The 25,555-nt window shown below is 34.7% G+C and overlaps 3 protein-coding genes and 1 long non-coding RNA gene across 5 annotated transcripts; 3 read left to right on the top strand and 1 right to left on the bottom strand.

Annotated features, from left to right (window-relative positions):
• Positions 1-789: 789 nt before the first annotated feature.
• Positions 790-2,859, top strand: LOC108211115 (AT-hook motif nuclear-localized protein 20). The gene has a single exon (XM_017382626.2). The coding sequence runs from the start codon at positions 1,711-1,713 to the stop codon at positions 2,656-2,658; it is 948 nt and encodes a 315-aa protein (XP_017238115.1). The 5' UTR covers positions 790-1,710; the 3' UTR covers positions 2,659-2,859.
• A 5,443-nt stretch (positions 2,860-8,302) lies between these two features.
• LOC108214233 (probable phosphoribosylformylglycinamidine synthase, chloroplastic/mitochondrial) lies at positions 8,303-13,299 on the top strand. Its single transcript, XM_017386111.2, has 4 exons — positions 8,303-8,435; positions 8,540-8,593; positions 8,735-12,915; positions 13,009-13,299. Exons 2-4 carry the CDS (start codon positions 8,552-8,554, stop codon positions 13,013-13,015), a joined length of 4,230 nt encoding a protein of 1,409 aa, XP_017241600.1. The 5' UTR covers positions 8,303-8,435; positions 8,540-8,551; the 3' UTR covers positions 13,016-13,299.
• Positions 13,300-16,344: 3,045 nt separating this feature from the next.
• On the top strand, positions 16,345-19,269 carry LOC108210620 (ribulose bisphosphate carboxylase/oxygenase activase, chloroplastic). Its single transcript, XM_017381985.2, has 7 exons — positions 16,345-16,651; positions 17,258-17,580; positions 17,666-17,768; positions 17,855-17,940; positions 18,028-18,503; positions 18,594-18,875; positions 18,979-19,269. The coding sequence occupies exons 1-7, from the start codon at positions 16,607-16,609 to the stop codon at positions 19,092-19,094; spliced, it is 1,431 nt and encodes a 476-aa protein (XP_017237474.1). The 5' UTR covers positions 16,345-16,606; the 3' UTR covers positions 19,095-19,269.
• LOC108210621 (uncharacterized) lies at positions 19,237-20,650 on the bottom strand. Of its 2 annotated transcripts, none has more exons than XR_001804880.2 (3): positions 20,458-20,650; positions 19,796-19,859; positions 19,237-19,690 (listed from the first exon to the last, which is right to left on the bottom strand). It is a non-coding gene; the product is annotated as an uncharacterized LOC108210621 (long non-coding RNA). The 2 variants fall into 2 exon arrangements; XR_010290102.1 differs by having other exon boundaries at positions 19,237-19,666.
• Positions 20,651-25,555: the final 4,905 nt, after the last annotated feature.

The following is a 25,555-nucleotide window of genomic DNA, read 5'->3' as shown; positions in this document are numbered from 1 at the left end:
TCTATGGAGACCGCTATTTCATCGGAGACCTCGGAGACCACGTATGTTCTGCAATCAAAACACTATAAAATATATTATTTTGTAAAATATGTTCTACAAATATCATGTATTCATTAAAATTGTTGAAAATCATCTATGTTTAATAAGGTGATAATGTATGTTCTGCAAGTTGAACAAATGTTCTGCATACTAAACATATTTCATAGAACAAAACATTTTGTAATGTTCCACATGTAAACTTATATGATATTCAAGATTTTAGATGAAATAATGATTTCGTAGAACATGATTCGCAAAATTAGAATGTTTTGCAATGTTTTTATGAAATATTTTACTTGCAGAACATATATGGTCTCCAGGTCTCCAATAAAAATATGGTCTCCATTGAACTTAACTCTATATATATATATATATAAAGATAGACATATATCAAATCATCAAAATATTACATGTTATCGCTACAATTTTAATAATACTACAAAGAATTAATATAATTGTAATAATCAAATCCGAACCTAACTTTAGTGGCAAAAAAAATTCCGAACCTAACATCAGTGACTAAAAGGAAAAAGAAATTAGTTGAGTGGCAAGTTTCTAAAAACATAATAAGTTCGGTGACAAAAAAATCTATTTTCCCTCGTAGGAACTATGATTCCGCATTTCCACCGATCCACCTGTGTTTCGCTAGCAAAAATTTGAAACACCAGGTGCCAGCCAATACCTCGAAACAACCCCACAAAACCAAATCAGTGGGAAAGAGAAGCTTAGCTTGTAGTAAAACCATAGTAAAAGTAAAGCACAACACAAAGCTGCAAAACCGCCATAGTTTTGTAGTAATTCGGACACAAACAAAGACACATGTATAAACACATACACATACTCTCGAGGTTACATATCCTTATCGTACGCCAGGTTAAAGTCCTTTTAACGTACACCAAACCCACAGTAACGTACACAAAATACACATAGCGAAAAAGCAAGAGAAAGAGCAAAAAAGTAAGTGTTCGAGGATTTCATCCATGTAAAACCCAGATGACCAACGATTCTTCTCAACCCTAAACACTTCGTACCAACTCAGTCAGTTTTTTTATGCCTAGCAGTACATTTTTACCTTCTTCTACACTCTTCTACAGTACTTTTGTGATGACTTTACACACTTACATAACATTTGTACTGCTTGGCACAGAGTTCCATGTAGTTTGTTTGACTAGAGCTATTAAAAGGACTATTCAGTAGACAATTTTTTTTATTTTTTTATTTTTAGTTTGGTTTTTTGGGTTTTGTTTTTATGTGAAAAATGGGAAAAAAATGGATCTGGGGGATGGGGATTTATTAGGGTTTTTGAAGATTTTGGTGTATCTATATTGAAATCTGGTGGATTTGGGGTGGGATTTATATTTATTTGGTTGTGTGCTTTTTTAAGTATAGAAAAGAGACAAAAGCCAAGGAGCAGAGATAAGGATAATTTTAAGGTCTATTTATGTACAAAAGTTGTCTTGTCTCTTCAAAGCAGAGAAAATATAGCAGCAGGAGCAGCTACTCAAATATTTGCATTTATTGTGGGTAAGACTTTGGGTTTGTCAAGATAGAGATAGATAGAGGATTCCGGAGAGAGAGAGAGAGAGAGAGATAGAGATTAGATTTCTGGGAGAGAGAGATTTTGGAGAGAGAGAGAGGGAGAGAGATTTTGGAGAGAGGGAGAGAGATATAATGGCTAACAGGTGGTGGACAGGGAACGTGGCGATGAACCCGATGTGTGAAGAAGAGCAAGATAAAGAAGGGTTGAATAGGCTTGGAGTTGGAGCCAGGAGAGAAGATCAAGAATTGATGGACAACACAGCTACAAACAGCCCCAGAGGCAGTGCTCCAAAGCAAGAAGATGAAGAGAGGAAGCAAGAGCATCATGAGGAGCATCAGGAGATGGAGATGGGGAATATTAGTGGAGCTCTTGTGATTTCTGATCTTGGTAGCTCAGGGAGCCGGCGTCCCAGAGGAAGGCCCCCGGGTTCGAAAAACAAGCCTAAGCCTCCTGTTGTGATAACCAAGGATAGCCCTAATGCTTTGAGAAGCCATGTGTTGGAGATTAGTAATGGGAGTGATGTTGTGGAGTGTATTGCTACTTTTGCGCAGCGCCGCCTTGTGGGGGTTTCGGTGCTTAGTGGGAGTGGGATTGTGAATAATGTGACACTGCGGCAGCCAGCGGCTCCTGGGGGTGTGATTACTCTACAGGGGAGATTTGAGATCTTGTCGCTTACCGGGGCTTTCTTGCCTGCTCCATCGCCGCCTCAAGCGAATGGATTGACTGTTTATTTGGCTGGGGGTCAGGGGCAGGTTGTGGGGGGGACTGTTATGGGAGCATTGGTTGCTTCGGGCCCGGTGATGGTTATCGCGGCGACGTTTATGAAGACTACTTATGAGCGTTTGCCTTTGGAAGAGGAGGTGCCGGAGGCTGGTGAAGGGGGAATGCAAGCGGGGAATCCGGGACATAGTGGTGGTGGAGGTGGTGGTAGTTCTGCTCAATCTCATGGAATGGCCGGTGATCCGGATGCTGCATCGCCTGTGCCTATGTACAGCTTACCACCGAATATGTTACCAAATGGGCAGATGCATCATGATGTGTTTTGGACACCTCCGCCGCGTCCCCCGCCGTCTTACTAGGTAGAATGAATGAGTTAAATTCGCAACTGATAGATTGTTCGAATGTCTTACTCTAGGAACTGATTGTGAGGTAGATGTAACCTTTTGCAATGGTTGTGAACTGCATTTTCTGCAGGTCTTTCAGTTATGTGTTTTTTTAGCTTATGTGACTTGGTACATTCTATTTAATCTTTCATAACTTTAAGGAGCTATTAGCATATCTGACTTGGTGCAATATATTTGATCTCCAATTTCTTTAAAGAGCTATGAGCTGATATATTGCCGCTATAGAATATATCTGCAAGTTGTGCAGGAGTGGAATTGATTAATCATCATGCTCGAATGAATTAATCATCCAAGCTAGATGAGGAGGCTTGACGATCGTTTGATGGTAAGCAAGTACATTCTTTGGATTCTTTATCTATGTCCTAGATTCCTTTCATTTGAAGTTGTGTTTTCTGTATAATAGATATACTTCATTATGCATGCATTATGATTACAATGAATATATCCTCGATAAATTATTTGGGTCTCTGATAAGGAAGCTAAGAAAGAGAAAGCGAAGCTAATCTTAGAGTTAGATTCATCTGTATTCTAGTAAATTCAGCCTTACAGCTTCAAGTTGGTTGAAAATAGGATATTGATTAAGACTGCATGCTCTTGTTGTCACATTATTGTAGTTTTTGTCATATGGTTGGTTCCTAAAATAGTGATTCAATTTGACTTGGTTTATTAACAACTCATTGTTGGCTGGTGGCTGGGGTATCAAGTGTTATGTGAGCTAGATGGAGGGGCCATGGATGCCAAATTAAGGTGACAAGTTGTAGGGGTTTGTGTATAACGAGTCATACTTCTATGTACGACATTGATTGCGGTCTTAAATGCACATATCTTCAACTATTGAAAATAGTATGTTTATATATGGAGTCAAATGTTGAATTTGCAAAAATTTACCAAATCACAAAACAAATGGGGGGAGGCGTATTTACACCTCTATTACAACTCTTCTAGAACATATGCTTTAACACCCCTCTATTTGGTAGTATTATGCACCTTCTGATTAGTATACCATCTCTTATCTTGTTTGAATGATTTGGTCTCATTAGTCACTACTCACATAAGGGTGTGTGAGTCACACACTCGCATCATAGTAAACAAATTAGGCCCCACTACCTTAGTTGATACGAATAAACTTATGCAAGTAGGATGCTTGATTCCTGGAAGATTTTCATGATAGTTCTTGTCTGTACGACGAACGAACTGCCCATAATTCACTTTCATTGCATCTGTATCAACTCTCTACCATTTGTAATTGTTAGGAAATAATTTGTAAGCTATGTTATGGTGGCAGTACCAGCTCAGCATGGTTGTTGCTGGTTAAGGCCTGGTTAGTAGTCGCTTACACCAGCTCGGCATGGTAGTTGCTGGTTAAGGCCTGGTTAGTGATCGCTTATACGTCTCCGACAAGGCTCAAACCTTGCATCATTTGGCACCACTAAAATAGGAGCATCAGTCTAGGCTGCTAAGTGCTAAGATGAACACTTTGGATTCTTTTCATATTGAATTCATGATGACAAACGAAGTGTTTTCTTGCACATCTGCATTATTTGTGTTTATCATGCATGGCACCACTATGTATTATCCTTGGTACAAAGCTGATATTTGATTCTTTCCTTCATTTCATGTGAAAGATGCAGCTGCAGAAAGTACCTGATTTTCATATTTTGCATCATGTACCTGATTGTGCTTCTTATTTTTTTCCTGTAAAGTTGCTTACAAATAGTACACTGATGGTATCATGTTGGTCTAATCTAGTTAGTGTACTTGTGGTTCGGGTTTAACTATTTACTGTAGTTCCTTACAAACTGCTTGATACGTACCTCTGTTTTCTTTACCGTTTTTCTCCTGTCTTATAAAATATAATTTCATAATTTATTTTTAAAATTTTCACATTTTTATAAAACTTGTACTTCATTCAGAAGATTTTTTTTTGCCATAATTTATAAAATTCTATTTTATAAGAGTTTTAAAATATGTTTCGAGTCTTTTCTTCCCTCCATCTCCTGGACTCCGTCCTCCTGGGAATGGAGTAGTGGAGTACTAGTCTGGTGCGAACTGCAATGTTTCACCATAGTTTAGTTGGAGTGTCTCTGGATTCTGGGCTCTGGGTAGGTAAATAATTAAAAAAATCACGATTCGTACTTTGTACTCGACATCGAGGACATATTAAATTGTTAAACGTAATCACCTTTTTTACACTGAGCATGTTTGTCGCATCATTTTTACGAAATTAAGGACCTGTTTTGAGGAAGGAATTTACATTTATATATTATTTTTTCCGTAATACATATTCAAATGTGTTTGTGATTCAGTGTGTATGAAAATAAGTTACTCATTTTAGAAAGAGTATACATTTACGTATTTTCACACATTTACATATTTTTCTGGAATTAAGTGAATTTTTCCGAAAAATAATTTCAAATCAAACTAGGCCTTTCGGAAGAGTAATTTTTCCGAAAAATTAAGGACTTATTTTGAAGATGATTTAGCGACCCTAAATACTTCACGAGCTAGTTGTTTGCGTCAAATTACATTCAAACGCGACGTTCAACATGTTCGTATTTTCTGATTTAATTTAAATTATGAAGGTGTTTGAATAATTTGTAGACAGAAATTCAGCTTTCATTTTATTACCAGTACTAGCATGGATAAGTAAGGACTCTGAGTGACCTGGTATTTGAATTTGTTGTGTTTTTAACAAACTTGTACACATTCTATTCTACTTTCAGCTCTTTAACATGTAAACATATGAACATGTCAATCTTAAGCTTTTTGGTGTGAATGATTGGTCAGAGCTTTCGGCTATTGCCATTCCGTTTGAAGCTTTCGGCTATCGCATGGCTCCTTTTGGTTGCTATTCAAATTCGGGTTAATTATCTAATTGGTCACTGAAGTGGGCTTAATGTATCAAGTTGGTTACTGAACACAAAACGGTATCAAGATGATCACTGAAGTGGCTATAAATATCAAACAAGTACCTTGAAATATGAATTTAAGCAGTAAAAATATTATTTATAAATTTTTACACAGTATTTTTGAATGTTACCAAAACCAAGTCAAAGGTTATGACTTCTAATATTTATGATAATATATCTAGATTTTATCAAGTTTATTTATTATTTATTTTTAATTAAAATAAAGAAAATAACTATATAATAATATATAAATAATAAATAAACTTGATAAAATATAAATATATTATTTTAAATACTAGAAGTCATAACCTTTTAGTTGATTGTGGTAACATTTAAAAAATAATGTGTAAATCTTTATAAATAATATTTTTAGTGCTTGAATTTATATTTCAAGATACTTGTTTGATATTTATGGCCACTTCAGTGACCATCTTGATACCGTTTTGAGTTCAGTGACCAACTTGATACATTACGCCCACTTCAGTGACCAATTAGATAATTAATTCTATTCAATTATTTGTGCTCTTAAATTTGCATTCCTGCCTTGAAATATTCCTGCATGTAAATATTTCTACCGTTTGATAGTAAATAGAGAAAATAAGCAAATATTAAAGTAGGTGCTGAGTGGAAATTAAGAAATTATGAACGCGATTAATAATAAAAGATAAATTTTGGACCAGTCATGACTATATGATACTCGAGAATATTTTATGTATGTCTTTACTATTGGGGGTGTTTGGAAGTTAGAGGTTTTGGGTAAAATTAGAGGTTTGGGGTGTTTTAGAGGTTTGACTATTTCAATCCGCTAATGTTAGTGTTTGGTAGTTAGCGGATTGAAATAGAGGTTTGATCTCAAAAAGCTAATTTTCAAAAAGCTAGTTTGAGGAGCTTTTTAGGTTAGCTGTTTGGGCATGTGTCACAAAAAGCTCATCAAACAGCTATTTACCAAACAGTTTTACAAGAAACCGCTAATTTAATCCGCTAGTCAAAACATCTATTTAAATCAGCTAGTCAAAACATCTAATTCAATTCGCTAACAGCTAACCGCTAATTCCCAAACAGGGCCATTATGTATTCAAATCGAATCATATTATAATTGATGGTTTTTTTTTTGGTTCATTTTTCTCTTTCTTCTTTTCCTTTTATTCTCTTCTAAGGGTGAACAGGCTCGTTTCAAATGGAAGGTATCTAGGTTGACTGTCCGGAGCCCAAAAAATTTAGAAGCCCAAAATTGTATAATCCATATAGTGTTAGAAGAAAAATAAGTTAAACTTTTTATTATTTTAACATCTTTGTGGTCATTGTGCCTATTTTATTCTAAGTGACTATGTCCTTATCTAAACTAATAGTATTATCAATCATGCACTCACATATAAATATTATCAAGCATTTTTTACAATCTTTTGTTTTGTACATCTAATACACACACTGAATCGACGAAGTTGTTTTTCATAATTTGTTGTTATTTGAATTATTGTTAAGACTTAAGTGTTTTTAAGTTTTTCTCCTACGAAAGTAGACTAAAATTTGAGTTTGCATTGATGTAAGTTATATTTTATCAAACTTAGTGAAGTAAAAAAAATTAGGGCCTATTTTTTCTCCTCTCCCTTGGGCCCTCAAAAGGTATACAACGGCCCTGAAGATGAATCGTGGTCTTCATCTCTTTTTTACGGGTCTTCTGCCATTTTATGACCACCTTGTTGTCATAAGTAGTTTTAATGACTCAAAACAGTAGTTAATTGTGTATAAAATCGTGATTTTTGTAATTATAAGTAATGATTATGGAATGATTTTTAATTTCTAGATCAATATCGATTTTTGTTTGATTACCTTCACACACATATGTATATACGTGTGTGGAGGGTATGTACACAAATTATTGATGATTGTGTTAATAGTCAATATGTATTATGATGATTATTTACGTTGTTAATCACTATCAATGATAATAATGAATTTTTTTATGAGGTGTCTTATAACATGGTATGATAACAATTTTGATCGTTCACCATGGGTGATCATATATAAGATTAAAAATAAAATATTTTTATTAGATTCAGGTGATAGTTTAGCATAAGACTATTTGCTAAAGTTTAAAAGTAAAAATGAATTTTTTTATTAAATTGATCAACCATGGTAAATATAATGAAGATTGTTGAGTTGGAGTGTGTAACAATGAAGACAATTAAATAATTAATTATAAATAGTTTTAAAAAATATTTATATGTCTAGAATTAATTGATATAAAAAATCGCTGCAGAGTCCGTTGAGTTAGAGTTGCCGTGGAAGTGAAGTTGAACTGAGTTTTTGTAACACTAAATGATGATATAATTATAAATAATTAAAAAATCACTTATATATTTAAATTAGTTGGTGTAAAAAATTGTTGTAGAGCTTGAGTGACAATTTCGATATAAAAAATAAAAAATCATTATAAAATCGGAGTCACAGTTTTAAGATTTATAACGGGCCGGGTACCCTGTTAACTAAAATATTATACCAATCAATACATTGCGGTTGCAATAATATAACGTAATATGGATAGATTTATTAGTTTTAATATGGCATGAATGTTCCCTCTTCGGCATGAATTTGATTATCTAAAATTCAGATACGAGAAGAACCGTATAAAAAAGGAATAACTTTACTCCCTTTTCCACTTTAAATAAGCACCTCTTATTATTTTTACGGCACAATCAGTCAATTCTAAGACAAATATAATTCAAACAAAACACAATAGCTCTCGAAACATAAAACTAAAGTTAGGGTTTTTGACATTCTGTCAGCCCACTCTCCACAAGCTCACCCAGCACACTCTCAAAGGTCAGTCTTTCTCCTTCTGTGTGTGTATCTATATGTGTATGTTTATGTATGTATATGACATTCATTAGCTTCTGCAAATAACATATGTTTAATGTTTTTTGCAGCTTGGTTAGCTAATGGCCGCTTCTTTAGAAATTTCAGCAGCTGAGTTTTTACAGGTGCGTGTATAATTTTTTGTCTTGTATTATGTATTTTTTGATGACCCATCAATTTATTTTATTTATTTTTTGTGTTTGTCAATTAAAGTTGTGATTTTTGGTGTTGAAATTGAGTGTGTGATATGGGTTTTGTTGGTACAGGGTTCTTGTAGGCAAAAATTGTTGTTGCCCAGATATTCACCAAAGCAGACTAATTGTTTGCTTTGGGGAAGTTTTAAGAATAAAGTTAAACCACTAAGAGTGTGTAAAGATAGAGTCTTTTCTGTGAGAGCTGTTGTTTCTGGTGATGTGGGTAGCTCTGTTGTTGATAAATTGAGTGAAGTTTCGAGTTCTGTTGGGAATGTGATTCATTTTTTCCGGGTTCCGTTGGTTCAAGATAGTGCTAATGATGAGTTACTTAAGTCGTTTCAGACTAAGGTTTCGAATCAGATAGTTGGGTTGAAGACTGAGCAGTGTTTTAATATTGGGATTAGTTCACCGCTGTCAACTGAGAAACTTTCTGTGCTTAGATGGCTTTTACAGGAGACTTTTGAGCCGGAGAATTTGGGGACAGAGAGTTTTCTTGATGAGGTGGAGGAAGGATTGGGGAGTGTGATGATTGAAGTTGGTCCGCGGTTGTCTTTTACCACAGCATGGTCTGCTAATGCTGTATCGATTTGTCAAGCATGTGGATTGACGGAAGTGAATAGAATGGAACGGTCGAGGAGGTACTTGTTGTATGTTAAGGGAGGAAGGGGAACATTGTCTGAAAGTCAAATTAATGAAATTGCTGCGATGGTTCATGATCGAATGACAGAATGTGTTTACACTCAGAGATTGAGATCATTTGAGACGAGTGTACTCCCGGAAGAGGTTCGTTATATACCGGTTATGGAGAAGGGGAGGAAAGCTTTAGAAGAAATTAATGTGGAAATGGGTTTGGCTTTTGATGAACAAGATTTGCAGTATTACACAAAGCTTTTTCAGGACGACATTAAGCGGAATCCATCGAATGTTGAGTTGTTTGATATTGCTCAGTCTAATAGTGAGCATAGCAGGCACTGGTTTTTTACTGGAAAAATTGTCATAGATGGTCAGCCCATGGATAGTACTCTGATGCAAATTGTTAAGAGCACATTGAAAGCAAACCCAAATAATTCTGTCATCGGTTTCAAGGATAATTCAAGTGCAATTGCTGGGTTTCAAGTGAGTCATTTGCGACCAGAGCAGCCTGGTTCAACTTGCCCGTTGAGTTCTATTAGCCGTGTCCTGGATATCTTATTCACAGCCGAGACACACAATTTCCCATGTGCAGTGGCACCATACCCTGGGGCAGAGACAGGTGCAGGGGGTCGAATTAGGGACACCCATGCAACTGGAAGTGGTTCATTTGTAGTTGCTTCTACATCTGGGTACTGTGTAGGAAACTTGTATATTGAGGGATCTTATGCTCCTTGGGAAGATCAGTCGTTCACATATCCATCAAACTTGGCACCGCCCTTGCAGATACTAATTGACGCAAGTAATGGCGCATCTGATTACGGAAACAAATTTGGCGAGCCAATGATTCAAGGTTATTTAAGAACTTTTGGAATGAGACTCTCAAACGGGGAACGGAGGGAATGGTTGAAGCCTATAATGTTTAGTGCAGGCATTGGGCAGATTGATCATAGTCATATCACCAAGGGAGAGCCTGATGTGGGAATGTTGGTTGTGAAGCTTGGTGGACCAGCCTATCGTATAGGAATGGGAGGTGGTGCCGCTTCGAGTATGGTTAGTGGCCAGAATGATGCAGAGCTTGATTTTAATGCTGTACAGCGTGGAGATGCAGAAATGTCACAAAAATTGTACCGGGTTGTCCGTGCTTGTATTGAAATGGGAGGGAACAATCCTATTATCAGCATTCATGACCAGGGTGCAGGTGGAAACTGTAATGTTGTCAAAGAAATCATATATCCAAAGGGTGCGGAGATTGATATAAGGGCAATTGTTGTCGGTGATCATACCATGTCTGTATTGGAGATATGGGGTGCAGAATATCAGGAGCAAGATGCAATACTGGTGAAGCCTGAAAGCCGCAGTCTATTGCAGTCAATTTGTGAAAGAGAAAGGGTCTCTATGGCTGTTATTGGTACAATAAGTGGTGAAGGGCGTGTTGTTTTGGTTGATAGTGTAGCCGTTGAAAAGTGCCGCTCAAGTGGTCTACCTCCGCCACCCCCTGCTGTGGATCTTGAGCTTGAAAAAGTATTGGGTGACATGCCACAAAAAACTTTTGAGTTCCATCGCGTTTCTAATGCACTAGAGCCACTAGATATTGCTCCCGGAATCACAATAATGGATACTCTGAAAAGGATATTAAGGCTTCCTTCAGTCGGTTCAAAGCGTTTCTTGACAACTAAAGTTGATAGGTGTGTAACAGGTCTTGTGGCACAGCAGCAAACAGTCGGTCCTTTACAAATTACTTTAGCCGATGTTGCTGTTATTGCCCAAACATATACTGACTTTACTGGTGGCGCTTGCTCTATAGGGGAGCAGCCAATTAAAGGTCTTCTGGATCCCAAGGCCATGGCACGACTTGCTGTTGGAGAAGCACTGACAAATCTTGTTTGGGCAAAGGTTACATCTCTTTCTGATGTTAAAGCAAGTGGGAACTGGATGTATGCTGCGAAATTAGATGGTGAAGGAGCAGCTATGTATGATGCTGCCATTGCTCTTTCAGAAGCTATGATTGAACTTGGAATTGCAATTGATGGGGGGAAAGATAGTCTTTCCATGGCAGCACATGTATCTGGAGAAGTAGTCAAAGCTCCAGGAAATCTCGTTATCAGTGCTTATGTCACTTGTCCTGATATAACTAAAACCGTGACTCCAGATCTGAAGCTGGGAGATGATGGTATACTACTTCATATTGATTTGGCAAAGGGGAAGCGGCGTTTAGGTGGATCTGCCCTTGCACAGGTCTTTGACCAAGTTGGGGATGATTGTCCAGATCTTGATGATGTTTCTTACCTTAAACGTGCTTTTGAAGGAGTACAAGACCTTCTTGAGGATGAACTGATCTCTGCTGGTCATGATATCAGTGATGGAGGGTTGATTGTCTGTCTCCTTGAGATGGCATTTGCTGGGAATTGTGGTGTGTGCTTGGACTTGGCATCACATTCCAATAGCCTGTTTGAAACATTTTTTGCAGAAGAGCTTGGTCTTGTTCTTGAGGTTAGCAAGCATAATTTGGATAAGGTTGTGGGCAAGCTAGCTGGTTTTGGCGTTTCTGCTGATATCATCGGACACGTAACTGCAGAACCTGTGGTGGAACTAATGGTTAATGGGGCGAGTCATTTAAGTGAGAAAACCTCTACTCTTCGGGACATGTGGGAAGAAACTAGTTTCCAGCTGGAAAAGCTCCAAAGGTTGGCTTCTTGCGTGGACTCGGAGAAGGATGGACTGAAGAATCGACAAGAACCTTCATGGTCATTGTCCTTCACCCCCACAGCTACTGATGAGAAATATATGACTGCCACTTCAAAACCAAAAGTAGCCGTGATCCGAGAGGAAGGAAGCAATGGTGACCGGGAGATGTCTGCAGCATTCTATGCAGCTGGATTTGAACCATGGGATGTTACAATGTCTGATCTACTTAATGGGGCCATTTCACTTGGTAAATTTCGTGGGATTGTGTTTGTTGGAGGTTTTAGCTATGCAGATGTGCTTGATTCAGCTAAAGGATGGTCAGCTTCTATACGGTTTAATCAGCCTCTTTTAAATCAGTTCCAAGAGTTTTACAATCGCCCTGATACATTTAGTCTTGGAGTATGCAACGGGTGCCAGCTGATGGCATTGTTAGGATGGGTTCCAGGACCTGAAGTTGGAGGTGTTCATGGCACAGGTGGAGATCCATCACAGCCTAGATTTGTACACAATGAGTCTGGGCGATTTGAATGCCGGTTTACAAGTGTTAAAATACAAGACTCGCCTGCTATAATGTTGAGAGGAATGGAGGGCAGCACGCTAGGTGTGTGGGCAGCTCATGGTGAGGGACGAGCATATTTCCCTGATAATGGTGTTCAGGAAAGTGTGCTTAACTCAAAATTGGCTCCTGTAAGATATTGCGATGATCAAGGAAATACAACCGAAGTATATCCTTTTAATCTTAATGGATCTCCCTTGGGTGTGGCGGCTATTTGTTCGCCAGATGGGAGGCATCTTGCTATGATGCCTCATCCAGAGCGTTGCTTCTTGATGTGGCAGTTTCCATGGTATCCTAAGCATTGGGATGTTAAGAAGAAAGGTCCTAGTCCATGGTTGCAAATGTTCCAGAATGCCAGAGCATGGTGTTTGCAGGAGGGGTTAGTTCTTTATACTTAGTTCTTTCGGTTTGTCCTTGCTTGATTGTATATTGATCTTCCTTTTTTGTTTTTCCCCTTTTTCTGAATATACAGAAGCTAGCTGCTCCACGAGGCATCGACATTTCTGTTCTTGAGACCCAGCTTTTTGGAGTTTGTGAGATTTCTTAGTTATGCATTTGATGGGTTGAATTAGGCAACAAGTACTTTCTTCCTATATTCCCCTGAAAATACAGATACAGAGATGAAACCTCTGTTTCAGAGGAGGCAAAACTTTTGATAGTTCCTGTAGGGTCTGATAATATTATGTTGTATCAATCTCTTTGGTGAAATGCATTATTGCTGAGAAAAGTTCAATCTTAATAAGAAAAAGTTGTTTCTTTATTAGCCTTGCCTTTTTAGTATTTCATTGCCCCAGTGAGAAGACAATAGGTTCTTTACTCATCTGGATATAGTTAATTTGGTTTACAAAGTGGCTATGCGCTTTTACGAACGGCACAGTTCTAGTTTCAAAACTTATAAATGGTTGTGGAAGTGTTAAAAATGAATTCAGTCCAAGGAAAAGGGGTTGGACATTAGTTTAATGCCTTTGCATGCCGTACAATCAGTTTTAGTATATTCCTCTTATGTTTATTTTGAAAAGATTATATTCCTCTATGTTAATAGCATTAGTAAACATAGCTGGTTCTTTTGTTAAGTCGGAAAATGTGTCAAGCCAGTGTCAAGCTGGTCTACTTCCGGGAAGAGTATCATATATGAATGTATGTATGACACATGTCCTCAGTCAGAGGGGAATATGTTGTAGGGGAATTATTTGCTTAAGATGGTTAACCATTCTGATAGTGTCAGGATTCCTTTTCAATTGTTGATTTCCTTCTGTTCACTCCCCAAATCTCTTCCTTTAGGAATTTTTACAGATACATTGCCTGAAGGTGTACCTTTATGTTCCAACAAACATATAAATGTATACACTGATTAAACATTATCTTTTTAATTTTGTAAACTCTTAAAAACTAACTGCAGACCCTCATGAATTCGTAGAGTATTCATGTAAGAATTTTAAACTGTGGTGGCATAGCACTACTAGTATGTTTTTCCACATCTAGGTTTACAGATGTGTGATCAGAACCATCCCAGGTTAGAGTTCCTTTCAAGATATTATGGTCACGAGAGGCCTCTGTCTGCAAACTGTAAATCTTGTTCACTTAAACTGCCATTAAAAGTGTTCTGTTTATCATATTTTTAAAGGTATTTCCGATGTCATAAGTTTCAGATCACCTTGCTGAGTTACTTATGAACGTTCTCAGCGCAAGGTGAAGTACAGGGAACTCAACGCAAGATGAACCTTAAGCTTCTATACCAGGTTTGCACTATTTGGCATCCTTGTGATTAAACCTTTTTTTGTTTTCCAGATACTAGTTTTACACTCTTTGGCTTCCTTATGATCGAACTTTTTCGTTTTCAAGAGACAATGATATTTGTGATGCATATGTATAGTGCTTGTCTCAGAAGCCGTAGTTCCTTCTCAAATAATTTTCATAGTGATGTAAAGGTCAATTTTGATAAACACTGTTCAGCCTGCGCTGTGCAATGACAAGGGCATCAAGCGAAGATGTGTGCAAATATAGATACAGTGGAACTTGATGAATACAAGTCTTTTGAAGTTCTCAAGGCTGTGAAATTGCTTCTTCTGCCAGGGATAATTGATGCCATAAACGTGAAATTGCTGAAGGTGGCAGATCTATTATGTCCAGTATAGGACGGATGAAAAAAGGAGGTAATATTGCCCTGACCAAATTTTTGAGGTGGTACACAGATCTTCTAGCATTACAAAATGAAGATGTATAAGTAAGTTGATAACCATCATATAAATTGTGAGCCTTGGTCTCTATAAGCTCTAATGGTTCTTATAGTCCAAATGACTGAAACTATGTATGAAGAGTTCAGCTTGAGCTAGCCGAAATAGCTTAGTCCAAAAAGATTTGCAGGGTTATACACTGTAATTGTAAGTGTTTGCATACCTCCGTATACTATGCATTGCGGCTACATTTGTTTATTGTATGAAGATTGATTTGAATCAACTTTCGAACAGGAATTATGTTGATCTGTCTTTATAATTCTTGCAAGTTGCTTGAAATATGACTCTTCGTTCTGCTTGTATGTTTTCATTGGTGATAGATGATAGATGTCAAAAACAAGTTTCTAGTCCACTGGGTATTCCTGGCTTTGAATATGAAGCGGTGTTGCTTCTGCGAACCCAAACTACCTGGGGTTGCCCTGCTGATCTATTTGATTTCATTGTCCCCTTTTTTCTAACCTTTCTGGTTTATTCCATTGTTCTTTTTATTAAATAGAATGTGAGTTTGCAAAATCTCAGAATCTTGAAATTATGTACGAGAGAATGTATAAGTTTCTATTTTCTTCGTCAGTATTTCTTAGAGAGTTTTCAACCAAAGTTTGGTGTTTCTGGATTTAAAAGTTATAATTAGCTTATTTGTATGTTTGTGAAAAAAATCTACAAGTCAATTTCTAACTTATAAGTTACAATTTGTGAAGTTGAAAATTTCCTCTCTTTTTTTTGGATGACTTACTTTAAATTTGATTTTACACAAATATAAAGGATTTTCTTATTAATACCCTCTCCGTTTCAATTTACATGTCCACTTTCAAAAAAAAACTTAGTTTCAAATTACTTGTCCACTTCAACTTTCAATGCAAAATTAAATTTTCAAAGTCAATTCTACTCCACATATCTCTTATTTATATTTCCTAGATTAATCTCAAACCACATATTATGGTCATTTAATGCAATTAATTTGTGAACAAACACTTTTCTTAAACTGTGTGATTTTTTGAAAGTGGACATCTAATTTGAAACGGAGGGAGTAATTTATTTTATTATTAGTAATTTTTAAATCTGATAATTTGTAATATAAAAAAAATAAAAATTATTTTTCACTTGTAAATAACTTATCCCTATTATTTTAGTGTCCGAGTAAAAACTATAGTCAGCATGTGACCTTATATTAAAATAATGTATAATTATAAGTTTCAAAAAAAGAAAAATATAATAATCTGTTAATGTTCTGAATAATCTTTTCCATTAATTCCCATTAATTACCAGAAGGTTACTCAAGTGGTCTAGTATGTCTAGGAATTTTTAAAATACCGGTTATAGATGATTCATTACCACGATAATCTTTACGTTTCCAGGCTCCCACATTTTCTAGTTTGTTGATGTTTCCATCAATTCCTCACCAGAAAAGCCGAAGAAGATAAAGCAAGTGCACCAAAAGGACAAAGAAGAACAGTGTAGAATGCTGTTGCAGAAAAATGTAGACTCCTTTAGAACAATGTAGAAGCCAATTATTGATAGAAGTTGTTTATATATAGCCCATATTTTTGTGGTTGTCAAGAACATACCCTCTTGTTCCTCTATCCCAAACCTCACATTTCTATTTGAGCATGGCTTTCACTTCTTCATGCAATCATCTTTCGCCACGTGGCTTCTTCTAATCTTGATTCTGTGGTTCTTACAAATTTGGAAAATATGAAATATTGTCGAAAATTTCTCTGTTTTTTAGTGTTGGTACCTAGTATAAATACTCATGATGATTCGATCAAGAAATATTACAACCACCTTGTAAATTAACATCTACCTAACTGTTTTTCGCTCTTGATCATCACCCTATCGATGGCAAACGCAGTCGCAACTGTCGGAACAGTGAATCGAGCTCCGGTAAGTAAGGCCAGCTTGCTTTTACCTACCACCTTTTGCTTAAATTTAAATTATTTTTGCAATATTATGATCGTTCATTTTATTACTGTTATATTTATAGAAAATAGTTTGTCATGGAACATGATCCCGTGATCCCGTATACATGCATCAGCTTTCTTTAAATCTGTCATGGTTCAGCTTGCTTTGTCCTTTTGGCTAACTAGGATTGTAAAAAGTAGTTTAACATGCACTTGATCCAGGGTATCTAGTTTGTTTAGCAAAAGGTTATAGTTTTCGATTTTCAGCTATGACAGCAATTTATTGTTGAAAAACACACCAAAAAAAAAAGATCGTGAAAAGATAATTGAACTCTGTCCGGAAAAATCTTACTACTAAACTTGTATCATTAGTATAAACGGGACTTTCATCGTCAGTTAAATAACTCCTAAAACGTCGATTAAGTGGTGTATTTATAGATAATAATTTTTAGTGTTGGTTAAGTAGACAACGTTATTGTCCAAACAATAGGAATGACGAAAAATAGTGATATAATCACGAAAAAAAATATGAAAGATCGGATTTCCTTTGTTTTTTTTATTTACCTTTTGAAATTAATTTACGGTACAGCTGAACTTAAATGGATCTGGAGTTGGAGCAGCATTAGTTCCAAGCTCGACTTTCATGGGCAGCAGCTTGAAGAAGGTGAAGTCCAGGTCTACAAGCCCCAAAGTTTCACCAGGGTGTTTCAAGATTGTTGCAGGCGATGTCGATGAAAAGAAACAGACCGATAAAGACAGATGGAGAGGGCTTGTCAGTGACATATCTGATGATCAGCAAGATATCACCAGAGGAAAGGGGATGGTGGACACTCTCTTCCAGGCTCCCAGTGGTGCTGGAACTCATGATGCCATCATGAGCTCTTATGAGTACTTGAGCACTGGTCTCCGAACGTACGTAAATTTTTATCTAAAATTGTCTATAAATCCTGTCATGTTGTTCTGTGATTGTGATGAAAGTTGGTGATTTATCCTACAGGTACATGGACAACAACATGGATGGTTTATACATCGCTCCGGCCTTCATGGATAAACTTGTTGTTCATATATGCAAGAACTTCATGACCTTGCCCAACATCAAGGTTCATATTGAAATAAATCACGTTTTTGTTTGAATGATTTTTAAATTGGCGAAAAAGATGATTTATTTGACTGAATTGTGCATTAGGTTCCTCTGATTTTGGGTATTTGGGGAGGTAAAGGTCAGGGAAAATCTTTCCAATGTGAACTTGTGTTTGCTAAGATGGGAATCACGTAAGTTAATTCACAATTTTGAGCTTTGTATTTTAGATTTGGATGATTATTTGATGAATAATGATGTTTTTGGTGATGAAACTGCAGCCCTATAATGATGAGTGCTGGAGAATTGGAAAGCGGAAATGCTGGAGAGCCTGCAAAATTGATTAGACAGAGGTACCGCGAGGCATCTGATATAATCACTAAGAAGGGAAAAATGTGTTGTCTCTTTATCAACGATCTTGATGCTGGAGCGGGTAGAATGGGGGGAACAACTCAATACACTGTAAATAACCAAATGGTTAATGCAACACTTATGAACATAGCTGATAATCCCACAAATGTCCAGCTCCCCGGGATGTACAACAAGGAGGAGAATGCTCGGGTGCCAATTATTGTCACCGGGAATGACTTTTCAACATTGTATGCTCCTCTCATCCGTGATGGGCGTATGGAGAAGTTCTACTGGGCGCCAACAAGAGAAGACAGAATTGGTGTTTGCAACGGCATCTTCCGTACTGATAACGTTCCTAAAGAAGACGTGATCAAGCTTGTGGACACATTCCCCGGTCAATCTATAGGTAAGTAGTTTTATCTTAAATCATCAAAAAGTGTAGTGAGAGCTTTGTGATTTGACATTGTTTCTGATTGAAATTTAAGTTGTTGTGCAGACTTTTTTGGTGCCTTAAGGTCGAGAGTGTACGACGATGAGGTGAGGAAGTGGATCAATGGTGTAGGAATTGAGAAGATCGGGAAGAGACTCGTGAACTCGAAGGAAGGACCCCCAACTTTTGAGCAACCGAAGATGAGCCTTGAAAAGCTGCTAGAGTATGGACAGATGCTTGTCCAGGAACAGGAGAATGTGAAGAGGGTGCAATTAGCTGACCAGTACTTGAAGGATGCTGCGCTTGGAGACGCAAACAGAGACGCTATGGCCAGAGGAACTTTCTACGGTGAGAACCCTCGATCCCTTTAGCCCTTATAGGAGGTTTTGCTGCAAAATCTTCATCATAATCTAGTAACGTTCTAAAGCTTTTTATGTATTAATTGATGCAGGCAAAGCAGCTCAACAAGTTAACGTTCCCATTCCAGAAGGCTGTACTGATCGAAGTGCAGAAAATTTTGATCCAGCAGCCAGGAGTGATGATGGGAGTTGCTTGTATACATTCTAAGCCTTTTTTAAGGATCTTAAAGTCCAGTATTTTTGAGTTTTGTAAAGGAAGTCAAATGCATATATAGAAGCATTATTTGTAGTCTGTTTTCATGGATTGATGAATATTATGTAATGTGCATTGTACTATGGACTTGGATTCATGATGAAGAAGTGTAAATTTGTCTTGCTTTAAACTTGTTCACAGTAAACATGCGAGGAAGCTTGGCACAATTTGAAGATTTGTTATGCCGGTTCCTCGCCTAAGAAGCCATAATTACAAGTGTAAAAATACTGTATACATATGATTTCATGAGACCGCATGCTCACAGAGGTAGCAGCGAAGATTGCTAATCAAATTACCCACGAGAATTGCTAATCCAAATACTAATAAAGCTTCAAACTGAGGTAGAAAACTTGAGCAATGGATTTCAATGCATAAAAGAGAAAATCAAATAGCTTCAATAATCTCAATGGATGATTTCTGTATATTGGGGTCAAGGACTTGAGGAATTGATTCATCCTTGAGCAAGTGGAACTCAAGAGTTTTGTTAGCCAGTTGATCCATGAGTTCACCTTATCGGTTGCCTTGGCCTGTGTATTAGACAAAAGCACATGCTGCAGTTGCAATTACCTTAAAGATGGTTACACACTATAAAGAGCAAAACCAAAACGACAACCTACGTTGTCGTTGTGAAGTGTCCAAGGAAAAACGAATATTACCTCATAGCTCATTTGTAGTGATTTCCACCTTGATTTTTAACGGAGCACTTTCTTCATTGTTTGACTGAAACAAATAATTAAGAAATAAATTTATTTTTGGTCTAAAGTTTTTGAAGATACTATAAAATATCTTATAAAGATTTTGAGACCGGATACCCATAGCGAATCATATTAGAATAATAATTAAGTCATCATTTTCACAAAAACCTGATGTTATTTTTACTAAAACCAGAAATGTGTAATGTTTATTAAATTAGGAGTAGCTTTTTAATATTTAACAAATTTCTACATATATATTATTATATGATCTTGCGAAAATAAAATAAAATGAATGATGATCCAAATCCGAATCCAAAATATCATGTTTGGAGCGTATTTCGGATCTGATTTTGGTTTAATACACAAAATATCCAAATTCAAATCCAAAATATTAGGATTGGCAATATCGAATTAGGTCCGAACAAGTCGGATATTCATCGAATGATATTGTTTTGCCATCCAAAACTCAACATTGGCGATTGACTAACTAGGTTAAATCTAAATCCAAACCAAAAGAGTAAGAAAAAAAAATCAGACGAATCAACACCGATTAATATAATCTAAATTGTATCTAAAATATATGAAATGGGAAAAATAAAAGACGAAGAGATAAAAATACACACCTTCTAATTATTCGTGTGTTGATGTCATCATCATGGCTGCCATAATTTTTCCAAACACTTCTAATGTTACAAATGGGATCCCCAAATTTTTTTTTAAACTCAGATGAAGAAAAACATACATAGAGCACTCGTAGAAATCTTAAATTCTTTCACAAGTCATGCACAATGATGGAGAAATATTTTTCTGAGAGACAAAGATATGTAGAATCATGTCCATTATTTATTCTCCTCAAATTATATATTAAATTTTGTTCGTATTGATTGTGCCAGCTATTAGGTAATAAATTTTGTTCATATTTATCGTGCCAACTGTTTCCATTGTACAATTTTTTATACTTGCCAACTGTTTATCATTATCCATTTGTTATTATATTTAAAAAAATATCTTGACAACTATTTTTCATTATCCATCTGTTATATATATATATATATATATATATATATATATATATATATATATGGTTCTACTCTAATAGAAACTACTAGAATAGAAACTAAATGGAAACCAATGCGATTAAATAGAATGATGCGGCTTTTGGGACCGGGGATGTGCCCCAAGATGGGCCTAGACGGGGTCTAAGTGGGGTCTAATAGGGCCGGGTCGGGGGCTAGTGGGATCGTGGTGGGGCCAAGGTTTGGCTCTTTAAGACTATCTGGAGCCTGTCCAGGGCCTGTGAGAAGCCTTGGCGAGGCCCTAGCGGGCCCGGGGTGGATTGATTGGGGTGCGAGTGGGCCCTAGGTGGGTGATGACATATAGGGGGTGAGTGAGGTCATTTAGGCATAGTTTCTCTTGGTTTCCATTTTAGTTTTTATTTTAGTAGTTTCTATTTGAGCAATTGCACACACACACACACACACACACATATATATATATATATATATATATATATATATATATATATATATAGAGAGAGAGAGAGAGAGAGAGAGAGAGAGTGAGTGAGAGAGCGCATTAAGCTCTTTGGAGTCATGGAGTCCTCATTCTACAAAATTATATTTTTATTAATCATAGACCAATAAAATGGAAACTCTAATATATGTAAAAGACACACAACACTACCAGAAAAAAGGCCTTAGACATCGGTTTTTAGCCGATATGTTTAATGATGTTAACCTCGGTCGTCTGACTAACCGATGTCTAAGCACCGATGTCGTAGGCAGCAATTCTAGTAGTGCAAATAGAAACTCTAATACAAACCAATAAAATACAACTAAATACAAATCAATGTAATTAAAAAGAATTGAAAGGGTTGTGGGCTTAAGAATGGATCCCGAGATTAGGTACAGTGGAATTAAGGTGGGCCAAAATTTGGGGTCTTCGATTGTCCATAATATGTCCAAAACTTGCTTGAAGTCTTGGTGAGGATCGAGTGTGTCGAGGAGACTAGGATGGATTGAAGAATTGAAGTAAGTGACGTCATAAGTGGAGAAAGTGATGTCATATAGTTGATTGATGATGTAATATATAAGTGATTTCTCCCTAATTTGTATCTTATTTATGTAATTGCAAATATGTGTGTGAAAATCCAACTATTTTACAAGGTGAATCATAATTAACGAGCTAGATAGATTGACGACGGAATTAAATTTTTTAAGTAAACCTTTGAGTCCGGTGGTCAAATATTTTTTAATATAATGTCGATTGAGTTTTTTTATCTGTCTATCCTTTAATAATTACAGTCAATTAAATATTATTATATATATATATATATATATATATATATATATATATATATATATATATATATATATATATAGAGTGAGGTTCCAGAGAAAACCTACGTATGAAGAAAACTGAGAAAACCAGTATTAATTACGTACATTGTACGGTATTCCTTTTTTAAATGCAATCAGAATATATCCAAATAGAAGGACAATCTTTGACAAAATCTTGTGAATATTTGCATATCTTTTATTTATGGCATTTCCAAAATTCTATTTTCTAGTATCAATTAATGTGACATACATTTCCAAAAATCAATCAATTACCATGAATTTTTGCACATATCATAATGAATATACTAACTTCTAATAAAGCACTTACTGGAATCAATTAAATTATAAATTTAGAAAACATAAGCTTTTACTAAATGTCATACTAATAAATACATTAAGATTCCATTATAGATTTTATTAATATTCTATCAAGTGTCATATGAGTGTTATTAAGATTCTACTAAGTAATTCGCTAATGACATTAGATTTCTGCTATTTAATATTCAATATATTTATTATATATTAAATTCTATTATATGATTCTTTTTTTTTGATGAATATTATATGATTCTTTAATTATATATTAAAATTGTAATAAGATTCTATTAACAATATAAAATTATTATAAGTTTCTAAATCATGTGGATGAGTTTATTTTATAGATATATTAAGATTCTAATAAAAACTTTCATAAGATGATTCGTTAGAACAATGGTTAAAGATTCGTTAGGAAAACAGGCAGAACACACTAAAAAAAATCTTGTATTATATATAATCAAACTAAAATTTGTGATAAAACTTTTAGCAGAATCTTAGTTTATATATTCAATAAGTTTGATAATTAAATTAATAATTAAAATAAATTAAATCACAAAATTAATAAAATTAGCTATAATTTATAATATGTTATATGTTAAACACTTAATAGAATCTTAATATTCTTAATATATATAGAAGATTCTCTAAAATATTTTATTATTTTTAGTAATAAATATTTGTATCGTGCAAGATTCTTTTTGAATATTTAATTTTTTTTATACAAATTATTCACCCTATAATATTCTTTGACTCTTCAAATATTTTCAAATTAATATTATTTTGAAGAATTACAAACTAATTAATGTTAAAGAATCCTAATTCAAAAATTATAATAATATTTAAAAGAACACTTCAAGAAACTTTCAAATGTTAAACGAATACTTAGTTCCCACTAGATTTTTCAAATATTTATTATTAGAAATAATAAAATATTTTAGAGAATCTTCAATATATATATTAATAATGTTAAGATTCTATTAAGTGTTTGACTTATAACATAATTAATAACGTTAAGATTCTATTACATTAATAATGTTAAGATTCTATTAAGTGTTTGATCTATAGCATAATTTAAATTTTAACTAATTTTATTAGTTTGATGATTTAATTTAATTTAATTATTAAGTTTATTATTAAACTTATTTAATAAATAAACTAAGATTCTGCTAAAGGTTTTATTATGAATTTTGATAGTTTGATTATATATAATACAAATATTTTTTTAATGTGTTCTACATGTGTTCCTAATGAATCTCTAACCATTGTTTTCACGAATCTTCTTATAATTTTTTTATTGGAATTTTAATGTATTTATAAAATATATTCATTCACATGATTTAGATACTTATGGTAATTTTATATTGTTAGTGTAATGTTATTATAATTTTAATAATATTGTTAAATATCTCCGATACGAGATTCTCCAATATATTCTATCATTCTGAATCAAGAATTTTTTTTAAATATGTATATACAAGATTCTCTGAGATATTCTGTTACAAATATTATATGTTAAATGTAAAGTAGTATTTTTTTAAGAAATATTTTCAAGGTGAATCTTTTAAAATTTGAAATTTGAAATTTGAAATTTGAAATTCGAATTGAATATACATTAAATGATTGATTGATTAAGATATGAAGAATCTATTTAAAGCTGGTATTAATGTGTGATTGATTTGAGATATATTTATGTTACAAAATTGCCCTGTATACGCTAGATTTGATTGACATGATTAATTATTACAATACAGTATATTATTAAATACGCATACGTGATCAACGGTGATTAGCAGGGTTTCTCGGTTTTCTTGATAAGCTGAGTTTTCTTAGGATCCTCCGCCTATATATATATATATATATATATATATATATATATATTAGTCAAATATTTTAAATTATTTTGTGAAAATATATTTTGAAATTCAATTTATTTTTTGAAAAGAGGAATTAATTTAATAATGAAAAGCCACACAATCGAAAACGGCTCTTCCGCTTATAAACGAAATGGTCCAAATGTTCTTAGAAATTATTGCTCCCATTGGACTATTTGTATCTATATGCATCAGGATACCGATTCGTGGATCTCTCGGTTCGAGAAATCAAAATAAGAGGATCAAATCATCTCTTCTGACTCTTTTTCGAATTCGATAAATGTTGGTTGATCATATATTTCATTTTAGTTCTATGATTCAGAGTATCCTTTTCTATTTGATCCCTTTGAATTTCATATTCAAACTTGCGATCGGATCTTTTCATTAAAAAGAATCGATTCAATATATTTAGGTTGTTGTTAGCAAATACCATTTTTTTGGTTTTGGATCTTTCAAAGCATTTACACAGGAGATCCAGACCCATTTTTTTTTTATGATCCTTCGATAAAAAGATTCATTCTCTTCATAAAGAAAAGGAGGTAAAGCCAATAAAGAATTTTTTTCCCGACAAAATAATCGAATTGAACAAATATAAAACGGATCATATCATTGATTAATCTTGTCTTTATGTATACACAATCAAGCAAATTGTTAAAGTTGATATGTACATGTATCAGCTTCACCACAACCATTTTGAGCTATCAACCGCAATTACATTATCATATAGATCTTTATTACTGAATCAAATTCTTGAAAATCTGGGAGATATAACGCTGTGGACGTTGAATCATACCAAGAAAAACAAAAAAATACACCAAGCTCCCACAAGGAGAGGATAAACGGAACTCAAATAAATTGGAACAAAACTCACCTAGAAATTTTTTTTATCAAACAAAGAATACAAAATCTAAAAATATAAAAATCCTTGCATGCAGAGTAGTATTATTGAAAAAAGAAGAACAAAATAATAAAAATAATTGATTCAAGACTTTTCGCCAGTGAAAAACAATGAAAGTCTCCGACAACTAGGAAAAGATGGGGAGAGAGATTGAGAGAGTTTTTTTTTTAAAGAATTTTGAGGGGTCAATAGATACTAAAAGCAACTTCAATAGCTTAGCTATTTGAGTCTTATACTAAAATATAAGAAATATGGAAAAAAATTCACTCCAACAATATCCTAATAAATCTTTAAA

Source organism: Daucus carota, chromosome 3, assembly GCF_001625215.2.
Source record: "Daucus carota subsp. sativus chromosome 3, DH1 v3.0, whole genome shotgun sequence".
In the NCBI taxonomy this organism is placed as follows: domain Eukaryota; kingdom Viridiplantae; phylum Streptophyta; class Magnoliopsida; order Apiales; family Apiaceae; genus Daucus; species Daucus carota.
The sequence above is the reverse complement of the archived record's forward strand: the minus strand, read 5'-3'. Positions and strand labels throughout refer to the sequence as shown.

Bases quoted from the DNA above. Each gene is read 5' to 3' on its own strand.
- LOC108211115 (XM_017382626.2), top strand. From the start codon at position 1,711: ATGGCTAACAGGTGGTGGACAGGGAACGTGGCGATGAACCCGATGTGT.
- LOC108214233 (XM_017386111.2), top strand. From the start codon at position 8,552: ATGGCCGCTTCTTTAGAAATTTCAGCAGCTGAGTTTTTACAG. The intron at 8,594-8,734 runs GTGCGTGTATAA...TTGTTGGTACAG, and splicing joins CAGCAGCTGAGTTTTTACAG to GGTTCTTGTAGGCAAAAATT.
- LOC108210620 (XM_017381985.2), top strand. From the start codon at position 16,607: ATGGCAAACGCAGTCGCAACTGTCGGAACAGTGAATCGAGCTCCG. The intron at 16,652-17,257 runs GTAAGTAAGGCC...TTTACGGTACAG, and splicing joins GAACAGTGAATCGAGCTCCG to CTGAACTTAAATGGATCTGG. The intron at 17,941-18,027 runs GTAAGTTAATTC...ATGAAACTGCAG, and splicing joins TTTGCTAAGATGGGAATCAC to CCCTATAATGATGAGTGCTG.